Here is a 14246-nt window from a genome sequence, read left to right as displayed (position 1 = left end):
ATATTATATTATATAATATATATATATTATATGTATGTGTGTGTTTTTGGTCTCACTTTTGGGGAGCTGTCATCCATTTGTATGATATACATGCAGAACATGATGTGAATCAGAGAGTTAACTGTGGAATACACACACCTGTCAGAGCGACGAAGATGCTCCTCCTCCTCCTCCTGTCTACAGTTAGCCTTGCTGCAGACTCCAGCTGTGAGTCGGCCCACTGAACCAGATCCTCTGTTTACAGACAGAACCCTCTGGACGGTCCACGCTGGCTGTTTGTTTCTACTGATGACACTCTGTAAAATAAGTCTAAAAAAAACGAAAACAAAACTTATACAAAACAACAACACAGAAAATACACAAGTAGAAGGTAATTCCACTAGAAATGCTTTCTTATTTTAATTTTAAACTGCCTTTTAATGCAGATTTGTTTGGATAATAGTAAAAGTAAAAATAATCTCATCCCTTCTGATTTATCTGCTGACCCACTGGTGGACCCTGACCCACAGTTTGGAGCCACTACAGCAGAAGCAGAGTAAAAGCAGCTCAGGGTGTAAAACTGAAGCTGCTCCTAACTTTAAACTTTAAACCACAAGATGGCAGCACTGTGCTGCTGTGTGAGCGCAGCCAGGCTGCTGTTTGTATGTTGTGACACAGGAGTTTGGGTGTGTGTGTGTGTGTGTGTGTGTGGTGTGTGTGTGTGTGTGTGTGTGTGCTGTAAACACTTGAGTGACGATGGGATTAAGGTGAAATCCAGACTGATACCACAGGAGAGACGGAACAATGACAGACTCACAAAAGACCACACAGTGAGACATCTCTGTATGTGTTTGTGTAATGCATGTGACACACACACACACACCAGGGCTGTGTTTGTTTTGTGTACACAAACATCAGGGCTTTGGATGCAGGCCTAACCCTTACACAGAAAGACCCACATCAAAGCTTTGCTGTTGTGTGTGTGTGACTTTCTGACATTTTGTGCGTCTTCATGATCAGTTTTGCATCTTTAGTGTGGTGTTTTGTCACCATTTGTGTCTCATTGTGTTAGTTTTGTTCCTTTGTGATAGACTCTGTTCCATTTGGACTTTTCTATCATCCTCTTGATGTTTTAGTGGTTGTTGTGTGTTGAGTGTGTGTCTTTCTGTGTGACTGGTGTTCTGCACCTTGTTTTGAACACTTCTGTGCTGGTTTGAGGTCATTTGTGCCTCTGTGAAGTGTTTTGCAGATTATGTTAATCCCAGTTGACGGGTGCCTTTGTGTGATTCCTGTCTGTGCCTTGACGCCGACTGTCCATCAGTCCTTCCTGTCTGTGTCTCTGTCTGTCCTCTTTGTTTTGAACCCGTCAACCTCAAACACACTCCGTTGGTTTTGAACCTCTGCTGTCAAGTCTGCTCTCAACAAAAGCCAAACTGTGACCGGTGATCGGCCGCACCCTTTCACACTCTGATGTTTCTATTCTCGTCAAACCACAAGCTGCTCTGACTGAGGCTTTTGGAGCGAGACGCATTCTGACTTAACACCGAAATTTCAAGATGAAACAGAAGGTTTCAGTGAAGAACATTCAGTGGAGGAAGAACACCGTTTTAACTTTAAGTCTTTTACATGTAAACACTTTAATCTCCAATATAAAAACATGAAGGCCTGTGGGACGGACTCACTTCAGAGCCTCTAGTGGACACTGAGCGAACTGCAGGCTGTGTGTGTCAGTGTGTGTGTGTCTGTGTGTGTGAGTGTGTCTGTGTCTGTGTGTGTGTGTGTGTGTGTGTGTGTCAGTGTGTGTGTGTCTGTGTGTGTGAGTGTGTCTGTGTGTGTCAGTGTGTGTGTGAGTGTGTGTCTGTGTGTGTGAGTGTGTGTGTGTGAGTGTGTGTGTCTGTGTGTCAGTGTGTGTCTGTCTGTGTGTGTGTGAGTGTGTGTGTCTGTCTGTGCGTGTGTGTGTCTGTGTGTGTGTGTCTGTGTGTGTGTGTGAGTGTGTGTGTCTGTCTGTGTGTGTGTGTGTCAGTGTGTGAGTGTGTATGAGTGTATGTGTGTGTGTCTGTGTGTGTGTGTGTCTGTCTGTGTGTGTGTCTGTGTGTGTGTGTGTCAGTGTGTGTGTGTGTCAGTGTGTGTGTGTCTGTGTGTGTGAGTGTGTGTTGAAACTGCGATGACATACCAGTGTTAATCCATCGGTATGAAGTTCTCTCTGAAACCAGGACCAGACTCATCTTCAGTTTCTGCTGAACGCTGATGGAACATAAACACTCTGAAACACTAACTATTCACATGAACTCCCATAATTCCACCTGTCTGTGCTACAAGCAGCTGTGTTCACATGCTGTGGTGCTGTGTGCATGTGCAGTGACGTCATTAAACCCCGTGTAGTGTGTTACTGTGTTACGTCACACAGGTGACGGCTCCCTCCACCAGGAACAAATATTCATTTATACATCGAGACAAATTAAATATATAAATAAAAATGTTATGTGTAAAATGTGTGTAAATGTATAATTTATTGGTAATAAATTTGAAAATCACCCTCAACACCACGGCCTGACTGTTTGGGAGGACCCCGTGTGCCTGAGCATTTGGGAGGACCCGTCACACTGATCCAGGAGAATTGATCAGAAAACGTGTAAATGTTTGATCACAGCCTTCAGCGTCAGGACACTTGTGACCTGTTTAAAATCAGCAGACAAAGTTTCTCTGAAGAACCTGCAGACAGTTTGTTGGTGTGTGAGAGTTTACACACCTGTGCAGGAACTGTGAGCGGACAATACATGAAGAACTCAAGGACTGAACACACACACACACACACACACACACACACACACAGAAATCAGCTGTGCAGCAGGAAGAGATCTGCTTCCTGACGATAACAGCAGCAGGAAGTGATGCTGCTGCATCCAAACAGGACGCTCTGAGATTTACTGTACGAGTGCACGGGACCTTCAGGAGCTGCTTCATCATCGTGTGTGTGTGTGTGTGTGAGAAATGCTCCCACTGAAGTAAACACACACACACTCCTCAGCCTGAGGTGCTGCTGCTCAGGTTGTGATTTCCTGTCTGAACACGTTGAAACTTACCTCTGGTTCTTACTGAACATGTTGTATGTGGTAATATTGAGAGTAAATAAGAATCTCATGCAGCACAAAACTTGCAGAAATGACCCGATCAAACTTTCTGAGCAGATCACTGATTAAGAGGGAACTTTATTACCTCTGATCAGTTTGAATCAGCTCATTAGAACCAGCTGGAACAGACTCAGTGCTCAGAGGCGTCCTCAGAGGCGACAGGAAACAGATCAGCACCACAAGTAAGTCATGTATTCATCTTAAACTCATGTGTTCATCTTAAACTCATGTGTTCATCTTAAACTCATGTATTCATCTTAAACTCATGTGTTCATCTTAAACTCATGTGTTCATCTTAAACTCATGTATTCATCTTAAACTCATGTGTTCATCTTAAACTCATCTTAAACTCGTGTGTTCATCTTAAACTCATCTTAAACTCATGTATTCATCTTAAACTCATGTGTTCATCTTAAACTCATGTATTCATCTTAAACTCATGTGTTCATCTTAAACTCATCTTAAACTCATGTGTTCATCTTAAACTCATCTTAAACTCATGTATTCATCTTAAACTCACACTGATGTTCCCTTCACGGTGTGCGTCTCATTTTGGTCTTTTTTTAAACAAATAAAACTTTTATTTCTGGGCCTAAAGTAAAAACACTAAATAAAGTACAGGCGCCTCTTCGCTGTACTCGAGTACACTGACTGTAGTAACCGCGCTGTCGGCCGTTTGTAGGACAGACGAGGTAACACAAGCCCGCTGCTCGTGTTTCAGACGTGAAGGCTGTCGCTGGATTTGATAACTAAACTGCTCAAACAAACTGCCTCTCATTACAAGGCAGCACAGGGGGTCCGGGCCCTCAGCACAGGGGGCCCTGCCCTCAGCACAGGGGGTCCGGGCCCTCAGCACAGGGGGCCCTGCCCTCAGCACAGGGGGGTCCGGGCCCTCAGCACAGGGGGGCCTGCCCTCAGCACAGGGGGGTCCGGGCCCTCAGCACAGGGGGGCCCTGCCTGCCCTCAGCGGCCCCCACAGCTGTGATGTAGTCACACAGCAGATCAGGAGTTTAGATTAATTGTTGTTATTCTCTTAGTGAGCAAGCTAAGCTAACCTAGCCAGGCAGCTAACTGATTAATAATCTGGCTGCTGACAAGAGGACAGACGTCATGTTAAAAACTCAGGAGGCTCCGCGTCAGTCTGTGTGAGGAGGAACCTCAGAAACAGCCTGTAACCATGGTGACCAAATCACAACAACCAGAGCTTCATGTCACACAGTGGCTCAGACATCAGGAGGTGTGTTTGTCTGATGAATGATGGATTTCTGGAGGTCTCGGTGTTGGTGGTTCGGCTCCATTGTTCACATGTATCTGTCCGCTGGAGACATTTTTTTTTGGCTCACATTGTTCGGGCCGCGGCGTCTGACCTCGAGCTCTGGGCTGGACTTCCTGACAGGAAAACATGCAGCGACACGCCGGTCTAAACGCGGCTGCAAACAGTGACGCTCCGCCGACCTACAGACCGCAGGCCGCGCGTTAATATCTGACCAGGAAGCTCCCAGACCTCCAGCTGCACCGAACACAGCTCCTGTTTCTACTGTTTGTTTGTTAGTCAAACGCTGAAGCTGCACATCTTTACACAGTGTGTGTGTTTTACCCTAGAGCACCTTTTGGTCAAAACATCATGATGTAAATTTAATGATCTTATTAAATTAATGCATTAATTAATAAACTCTGGATGTTCTACTCAAACACTGCAGTTCCTCCAGTGCCCACTAGAGGCTCCAACGGTTGGTACAGTGTTTTCATTCCACCAAAAGATGTGGCAGCGTGAGTCCAGCAGACTGTTTTTATTATGTTGTTCATCAGATGACTTCAACACAAGAACAATCTTCACAGTTTCCAAATAATAAACGGTAAAAATCAAAGTCGCCTCTTTAACAATAAACCCCAAACCCAGAAAGTCCATTCATATATTTACATATTAAACACGCACACAGCGTCTCACTGATGTGACCGAGAGTAAAAACACGACGACTGAAATGAGCCGTAAACAACACACACACAGTAAATAACTGACCCCTCGGATCATTATTGCTCAGAGACAAACAGGAAGTTATTTCAGACGTCATCACATGGAAATCACACAAACTGTCCAAATATAAACCTACAATCTGCAAAATATTCTGATTACTGTAAAAACCAACACATGTAGAAACAGTCCTGTGTGTGTGTGCACACTGTGTGTGTGTGTGTGTGTGTGTGTGTGCACATGGATTCTATTCTAAGCTGATTTATTTCACCACCGAACGCCCCGACAGGTCACAGCTGAAGGTTTCATGTTCTGTGTGACACCACGTTCGTAAAATGAGTGGAAACCTGAAAACAGGACGATCAAGGCACGAGAAGTTCGGAGGACTTGTCCCTGCAGGTTTCACTGAGTCATGTGTTCCTCTGCAGCCATCTGCGAGGTTTTAAAGGGTCTCTGACAACATGACAGCAACATCCTGGTACTTCGTTTGGTCCTCTGCTCTGTGAAGCTGTGACGGCAGCGATGGATGTCACGTGACTACATGGCTGTGGTCTGATTGGTGCTTCTATTGTAGCAATGCTAAAGCTAATGTTAGCTTTTTTAGGCTAATGTATCAGGCTAGCATGCTAGCTAGTATGTTAGCATGTTAAAATGTGGTGCAAATGTTGGGAAAACTGTAAACACTAGAAGTTCAGATGGGGCCCGAGACCCCCACAGGGATCACAGGGGGGTCAAAGGTCCGTCTGCCCTGATGTTGTTATAGTTTGTATCTTTTCTGTCATTTTTGTTTACACTAATAAAACTTAAATAAAAAAAACGAGAGAAAATTTAGTTAATAAAGACGTAAAACCGATCACTTTTGGTGTGTTTGTCCATGCTGGTGGAGTTACTGCCTTATCCATCCATCTTTGTCCTGTGCAGGGTCATGGGGGCCTGTCGGGGTCAGGTACGACTGCTTTATATTATACAAAAACTTCATTGTTCATATTTGAGTCCTGGAGTGTGAGGCTGGAAAATCCTCCTTCAGCTTCAAGTTCAACCTGAAAAAAAAAACTCATGTTGATGATGTTCACTGAGGAGTGTGTAACCTACACCCCCAGACCGTCACAGTCCTGATGGTTAGAAAGACCTCCTGTTTGTGTAGCTGCAGAGGAAAGATGTACGCCAACATGGCCGCTCGAAGAGGACAAAGATAAACCAGCCTGGAGTCGTTTCGTGAAGTCTGGTGAAGTTCTAGTTGGAGCTCTTGAGCTCGAAGCGGCTGTACACCTGCTTGGACTTCATCTTGTTGTACTGGTTCACCAGGTCCAGCTTGCTGTGTCCCAGTGTCATTCGCTTCTGGTCATGGCGGCTCATGAAGGCGACGGGGGAGGGTGGCGGCGGGCTCTGCTGGCTCTCAGGCTCCGGCTGACAGAGGTCCGGTCCTCCCCAAGGAGAGGAGGCGTGAGGGGACGGTGTCCTCTGGAAGTTGTAGGCGTCCTTGTCTTTGGAGGTCGGAGGCAGGAAGAGGTCTGAGAGTTTGTTGAGGAACTGGTTGGGTGGAGTCCTCTGTTTGTGGCTGAGCTTGCTGTCGGTGACCGGCGGCGGTGTCTTGGGGTTCAGGTTGGGACCGGGACTGCCGGAGACCAGGCCAGACGTGTGGAACAGAGTCGGTTTGTGGTCGTACAAGCCCAACGCCTGGAACTTGGAGGAGGCCCGCATGACGTCAGCCGGGTTGGGCTTGCTCCACTCGATGCCCATTGGCTGACCGTAGGCTGGTGGGGGGCGTTCGGTAGCTGGGCTGTGATTGGCTCCTCCATTAGCAGAGCCTCGCGTTCCTGATGTCGGGGTTTGTCCTCCCGCTCGCTCGCCGGCTCCTCCTCTCCTCTCCGGGCTCAGTCGAGAGTTGGCGTTTGGCTCCTTGTCATGACCTTGAGTGACCTTGTAGACGTTGTTGGAGGTCATTCCGGGTGCGGCCTTTACGCTGGAGACACTGTTACTGGATTGGCTGCTGGAGTTTTCGGAGCACACCCTGTCCCGCTGCCTGCAAAGACAGTAAACACGTGTTATAGTGCCATTCTGACCAACACACCATCGCACAGCGAGTGTGTTTCATCACCTGTCGGACAGCAGGTCCAGGCCGAGGCCGAGGCCCGCGCCCAGCCCCATGCCGGGGGTCAGCATGGCGGGGTAGGACGGGTAGTAGGGCATCCCCTCCTCCTCTGGGTTGTAGAAACAGTCGATGATCTGCGAGTCGGCGTACAGACAGCGGAACTCCCGGTCGAAGCTGTCGGCGATGCGGCCGGAGAAATGCATCACCATGTTGCTGTGCACCTGCGCCGACAGCCAGGTGAAGCTGAGGAGGAAGAACAGAGCTGCTGTGAACACACTGACAGACCAGCAGAACCCTGGCGGCAGTTCTGTCAATGAACGGTTCCTCCAGGTGAAGCAGGCGGCCTGTGAACGCAGCCATGATGTCATAACAGTGGACATGCAGCTCAGGCTGGCTGCCTCTCAGCTGATCTCTGCCCACCTCCAGCTGATAATCTGTCACTGTTAACCGCTTCCTGGATGATGATGAGTCACCGCGGTGACTCAGCAGACGGAAGCAGCACAAAGACATGACAGTGACATCCAGACAGCTGCTGTGCTTCATATAAGATCCTTCATATTCAGCTCATCAGCTATCACACCAGACGTGTCATCGATAAACTTTAAATCCGACCTCGTCCTGAAGACGCAGCGTCTTAAAGCTGACGGCTTCTTGCATCATGTCAGCTGTTTACTATCCGTCGCTTTGAATCAACATGTTAGCATCTGGCTGGCTAACAAACCTTTCCATCAACACCTTTAGCTAATTCTACCTAAATAAGCTCTTCATGTTAGCGAACTGCTAATATCTGTTAGACACAGTTTAAACACTAGTTTAGTTTTTTGTCAGTGTCTCAGGGCAGCTGTCGGTCTGAAGCTGCCGGTCTGAAGCTGTCAGTCTGAAGCTGTCAGTCTGTCGGTCTGAAGCTGTCAGTCTGAACAGTCTGAAGCTGTCGGTCTGAACAGTCTGAAGCTGTCGGTCTGAAGCTGTCTGAAGCTGTCGGTCTGAACAGTCTGAAGCTGTCGGTCTGAAGCTGTCGGTCTGAAGCTGCCGGTCTGAAGCTGCAGTCTGAAGCTGTCTGAAGCTGCAGTCTGAAGCTGTCTGAAGCTGCAGTCTGAAGCTGTCTGAAGCTGTCGGTCTGAAGCTGTCAGTCAGTCTGAAGCTGTCAGTCTGTCGGTCTGAAGCTGTCTGAAGCTGTCAGTCTGAAGCTGTCAGTCTGTCGGTCTGAAGCTGTCAGTCTGTCGGTCTGTCAGTCTGAAGCTGTCAGTCTGAAGCTGTCTGAAGCTGTCGGTCTGAAGCACAGTTTAGTTGAGTCATTTTTTAGCCTCACACAACAAAAATAAATTCTCCTTTGAAGGAAAATGATTGTGAAGCCATTACAGGCGCTCACTCTGAATCAAACCTGCAGGACGGCCTCCGTCACTCAGCGCTCGGGTGTGTTCGTACCTGCAGGCACATTCCTGGTGTGTTTGAACAGGGCCTGCTCAGAGCACGCCTCCATAGCTCCATGTTTCACACTTTATAATGCTGCATCTTCTGATAGCAAAGAAGTCATAAAATCATAAACACTGATCGTCCACAGGACATCCACCCTGCCGAGGAGAGCTGAGGACGCACTCAGCCTGTTACATCATCATGTATTCTAGTCATTGAAAGTGTTAATAGATCACTTTATTATCTGTGTTGTTACTCGGCCTCCTTCACTGCCAGCACTATGATTCCATCACTAATATGTTATTTCCCTGAATCAAAGTTTCACATCTGATATCAATGATCTGCTTTCATCGGCCTGTCTGACGGAGGCGTCTGACGGAGGCGCACAGCGGCGATAACAACATTCACCCAGCAGCCTATCAGACCTCGCCCTTCATTCCACAATCAGCCTGCCTGACCCAGCCCTGCAACCGCAGGCAACCCTCCACCAACACTCCGCCGCCATCTCACACACTGAAACACACAAGCAGCAACCACCGTGCTACACAAACACACAAAGGAATGAGGGCGACACACCTCCAACTGATTACTGCTGAGACGACAATGATCAAACAAAGTCGTGATGGAGCAGGTTGAAGAGAGCCGCCATCGTGATCCCGGTGACTTTAGCATCAACAGGCCTCGCTAACACGCTAGCATGCCCCCCCCTCTTCTCACAGCAGACTTTCCTCCCCTCAGAGCGCCTCCTCGGGTCTCCTCCTCGGGTCTCCTCCTCTCAGTGTTATAATTACACAGAGAACGTGCAGGCAGTGATTCTGGTCACGGTCCGACCGGCCTCGGCGCCTCTTCTCATTCACACGCTGTCACCTCAGAGGACATTACAGTCCCATCACACGTCCCAGGATTTATATTAAGAACATTTGTGCTTTGTCTCCAGAAAGGAGCCGTCACACTGTGAGTGTGTAAACACATTCATGCCCTCACAACACACTTCCTGTCTGTAGCTGCGTCTGAGCCGAGGATGAACCGACTCTTCTGCCTTCTGAAGCTTCATCCATGTTTACTCCAGTCTCTGCTGCTCACAGCAGTCAGTGAGCATTCACAGCATGGACCATCAGGACCAATCATCACGTAGATCTTTGCTGCAGTTTAAACATCACTGTGTGAGTTTGAAGTCACTTTGTCCTGTTGGAGGTCTTCATGGACCAGCTGCTGACCACCTGAACAACTCAAACCCATCAGCTGCAGCTCAGAACCTCAGTGCTGTCTGAGCGACCTGCTGAGCTGAAGTCACTCAGTCGCACAACGCCGGCTTTGTTACACTGCTTATCCACACACACATTTGCACACTCCCTGTAATCTGCGGTGTGTCCTGATTATCAGGAGGATGGAGGGAAATGTCAGAGTGAGACATGCACCCTCTGCTGTGTGTGTGTGTGTGTGTGTGTGTGTGCGCGTGTGTGTGTCTGTGTGTGCGCGCGCCCTGACCTGTATGACCCGGCGATGACCTCTTCACAGTCGATGATCATGAACTTCTCGAGGACCTGACCGGTGAATTTTTTGCCGCTCTTGGTGCAGTAAGTGTCTCCACAAACAGTCCGGATACGCATGTTCTACACACACAACCACACACAGTCAGGATAACACATGCAGACACATATTCAGCAGCACCAACACATGCTGCGTTTACTGTCTACACAAACACATGCTGTACTCACACTCAGGTGTGAGTTCTGGATGTCCAGCGCCGAGCACGTGTCCGTGAAGTAGCCGAGGTTCTTCTCGTCCAGCAGGATGTAGACGGGGACCCGCCGCTTGTTGGACGCCTCCATCAGGTCGCACAGCAGGTCCACGTCCGTGAAGACATCCATCACCAGGGCTATGACCTGCAGCAGCCACACACACACACCACGGTTACACAACAGTACTTACACAGGCAGAGACGTAAATGCAGCGTGGTGCGTTCAGGGACCAGAAAGGAAGTAGTGTTAGTGTGTTTTCTTTCTGCTGCACATTTTTACAACAAACTACACACACACACAGATCACAGTGCTCTGTGTGTGTCTGTGTGTGTCTGTCTGTCTGTCTGTGTGTGTGTGTGTGTGTGTGTGTGTCTGTCTGTGTCTGTGTGTGTGTGTGTGTGTGTGTGTGTGTGTGTGTCTGTCTGTCTGTCTGTGTCTGTGTGTGTGTGTGTGTGTGTGTGTCTGTCTGTGTCTGTGTGTGTGTGTCTGTGTGTGTGTGTGTGTGTGTCTGTGAGTGTGTGTGTCTGTGTGTGTGTCTGTGTGTGTGTGTGTGTCTGTGTGTGTGTGTGTGTCTGTGTGTGTGTCTGTGTGTGTGTGTGTGTGTGTCTGTGTGTGTGTGTGTGTGTGTGTGTGTCTGTGTGTGTGTGTGTGTCTGTATGTGTGTGTGTCTGTGTGTGTGTGTGTGTGTGTGTGTCTGTGTGTGTGTGTCTGTGTCTGTGTGTGTCTGTGTGTGTGTGTCTGTGTGTCTGTGTGTGTGTCTGTGTGTGTGTCTGTGTGTGTGTCTGTGTGTGTGTGTGTCTGTGTGTGTGTCTGTGTGTGTGTCTGTGTGTGTGTCTGTGTGTGTGTGTCTGTGTGTGTGTGTGTGTGTGTGTGTGTGTGTCTGTGTGTCTGTGTGTGTCTGTGTGTGTGTCTGTGTCTGTGTGTGTGTCTGTGTCAGCTGTTTTCTTCAGTCAGGAGCTGCTGGAGCCTCACTTCATCAGCTGGTTGTTAGAATTCCGTTCAGTGTGTGAAGATGTTGGAACAGACACACACTGTTCGAGCTGCATTAATCAGCTCGTTTCACTGAATAAACAGATTTTCTTTGTTTCTGCTCATAACTGAAATATTTTGGAGATGTTTGGAGAGTTGCTCAGAGGAAAGGAGCAGCCTGTAGACGTCAGCGTGTTCTCGGCTTTCCTGGGATTATATTCAGACTTTGGACTTTTGGTTCAATTCTCCCAATAATCCACAGTATTGATACATTTTCAGGCCACCACACAAACAGCTACAGAGACACACAAACCAACAACAGACACACAACACCCCGCATCTGTGCAGGAAGTTCAGTCTAAGGTTGCCTGTGTGTGTGTGTGTCAGAAAGTGCAGACAGTCCAAGTCCTGAAAGACTCCATTAAACAGGTCAAAGGTCACTCATTGATCAGGTGAAAGGACTGCAGGCAGATAACATGCAGCTCTATCGGCTCTGTATCGGCTCTGTATCGGCTCGGTATCGGCTCGGTATCGGCTGCATTCACTCATCTGAAAGCTGCTGTCGGCCGGCGGCTGGAAACACTGAAATAAATGAGGCTCCAGAATCTAAAGACTATTAATACACAAAGAAACAGGAAGTGAGTAACAACTAGTGAGCGGCGGCAAACCTACAGCTCCTGATGTGACAGTACACAATCACAAGACAAGTGGCACTGCAGACAACACGCACAATGTCACAGCTTGTTGTTGCTGCATCCACCATCATCACTGCACACACAGACACACACAGACACACACAGACACACTCACACGGTCGCTCACACACACCCTGCGGGGTCAGAGTCTCTGATAACAGACTCTTATTAGACAAATAAACAACAAAACTACAAAAACATGAAAACTCAACGTGACACAGACCGACTACAGACACACAACACACTGCAAAACACACAACACAACTGCAGAGACAACAAAGTGACACGAAACATCACAAACCTACAGGGACACACACCGACTGCACGGCGACCGACTGTATCAACAACACAGCGATGCAGCTGTGCTTTGTGTGTTGTTGTTGTCGTTTTGTGTTATTGACTGACACCAAGTTCAAACATGGCAGCAGGTGGAGGACGGCGGCCTCAGGCCGTTACCTCTGAGTGTGAGCAGGCCGAGCAGAAAGCACCCGGGGAAGGAATTACTGCAGTCAGATGGATAAAAACACACACACACACACACAGACAGACACACACACACACAGTCACACACACACTCTCACACACACACACACCCAGCAGCCCTGACACTCATCGGTTCTTCATTATTTACCAAGAACTCAGCAGTAATATTTGTATTACTGTGTGTGTGTGACTGTGTGTGTGTGTGTGTGTGTGTCTGTAGTTACTACAGCTCACATGTTAATAATAAATCCAATTGTTATATTGAAGTTTACAAGTTTACCTCCTGTTCCATTTATTAACATGATCAAAGTAACACAACGACAACAAAGACACTTCTACACAGACTAGCAACACACACACACACACACACACACACACACACACACACACACCTCTAAAGTAACCTTTAACCCTTTATACACAGCAGTAAATGTTGTGATGATCGAATCAATCATTGAACTTTACTCATTGATCAGTGTTTGGCCCCAGGTGCGGGGCCCCTCTTACCTTCTTGGCCTTGTTGATCAGGGACCGGATCAGGTCCTTCACGTTGTGGGATTTGTCCCTCTGGAAGTAGATCTGGGTCTCCGACGGTCCGTACCTCGCCGGGCTTTCCGGCCAGCCGAGCTCCAGCATCGGCGGCTCCTCGTCGGACATCATGGGGAAGTAAGTCCCGGAGGTGAGCTCGGACACGGCGTCCCCGTCCCCGAAGTCCCGGTCACCGGGGCCGGAGCCGTTGCTCTCGGAGCCGCACGCCTTGCTGGCCGCATGCTGGGTGATGTAGTGGATCTCCAGCGGGGACAGGAAGTTCAGCTCCCGCTCCTCAGACAGAACCCTGCGGTACTCCTTCTCCCCCTGCTCCAGCAGGGCGTCCGTGGCCAGCCGGGCCGCCTCGTTGTGGCTCAGCTCCAGCGTGGACACCTGCCGCCAGGGGTTCTTCACCTCCTCCAGGCGGGAGGCCAGCTTCCCCAGCGGCTTCCGGCCGTTGCTGGCCGGCCGCAGGCCCTCCGAGCTGATCATGGTGCCGCCGCGTCAGCGGGGGATCAGCCGCGCGAGTCCCGCTGTGACCGAATCAATCAATCAATCAATAAATAAAGCGATCAATGAAGCGCCGGGACCGACCTGCTGCAGCGCGCGGCGCCTCAGCCAGCACAAACAGGATTATCAGCGGATCGATAATCCGCCCCGAGGTCACACACACACACACAGACACACACAGACACACACTCCTCCGCGGAACAGACAGGAACTCTCCCCCCGCGCTCCGGGCTCCTCTCCGTCTTAATCCGCTCCGCAGCGCCGGGCCGCGCTGAAATGGTCCTCCCGTGTCTGGTTCCGTCCCGTCGGGCAGGATGTGGAGTCCCAGGAGCCTCCGCGTGTGTGTATGAGTGTGTGTCAGGTGTGTGTTCGCTGCTCACCTGGCGCTACCTGTACTGTCATTGGTCTCCGACCTGGACAACCCCTCCCCCTGCCCCCGTTGTCAGGCCAACCAGCTCACAACAGGAAGCGTCTCTCCTTGTACCTTTCAAAATAAAAGTAAAGAGCGCAAAGTGATTACTACACATTCTGACCGCTGTTCAAAACGTTCAGGTCTTCATTTACCTCCCAAGAATAAAAACAATCAGTGAACTGTATAACTTTGGAAACTCTTCCCACATCTGAATATGTGGTGATAAATATGGCTCAAAGCATCAACCATTTTATTGGTCATAAAAATCAATAAAAAAAGTTATTGATTTGTCAGCCAATAGGGCAGGTGATCAGATCAAG

At 48.9% G+C, this 14246-nt stretch overlaps 1 protein-coding gene across 1 annotated transcript; it reads right to left on the bottom strand.

The window, feature by feature from the left end:
- Positions 1 to 4885: 4885 nt before the first annotated feature.
- Positions 4886 to 13910, bottom strand: LOC114450820 (protein FAM83C-like). Its single transcript, XM_028429215.1, has 5 exons — positions 12984 to 13910; positions 10306 to 10473; positions 10076 to 10200; positions 7181 to 7417; positions 4886 to 7105 (listed from the first exon to the last, which is right to left on the bottom strand). The coding sequence occupies exons 1-5, from the start codon at positions 13494 to 13496 to the stop codon at positions 6316 to 6318; spliced, it is 1833 nt and encodes a 610-aa protein (XP_028285016.1). The 5' UTR covers positions 13497 to 13910; the 3' UTR covers positions 4886 to 6315.
- Between the last annotated feature and the right edge of the window lie 336 nt (positions 13911 to 14246).

The sequence above is a fragment of the Parambassis ranga genome, chromosome 18, assembly GCF_900634625.1.
Source record: "Parambassis ranga chromosome 18, fParRan2.1, whole genome shotgun sequence".
Classification (NCBI taxonomy): domain Eukaryota; kingdom Metazoa; phylum Chordata; class Actinopteri; family Ambassidae; genus Parambassis; species Parambassis ranga.
The sequence above is the reverse complement of the archived record's forward strand: the minus strand, read 5'-3'. Positions and strand labels throughout refer to the sequence as shown.

Excerpts from the sequence above, each read along its gene's own strand:
- LOC114450820 (XM_028429215.1), bottom strand. The coding sequence starts at position 13,496 with ATGATCAGCTCGGAGGGCCTGCGGCCGGCCAGCAACGGCCGGAAGCCG. Across the intron at positions 10,201-10,305 it reads TCCAGAACTCACACCTGAGT|AACATGCGTATCCGGACTGT; the intron begins GTGAGTACAGCA and ends TTGTGTGTGTAG. Across the intron at positions 7,418-10,075 it reads GTCATCGCCGGGTCATACAG|CTTCACCTGGCTGTCGGCGC; the intron begins GTCAGGGCGCGC and ends CTTCCTCCTCAG.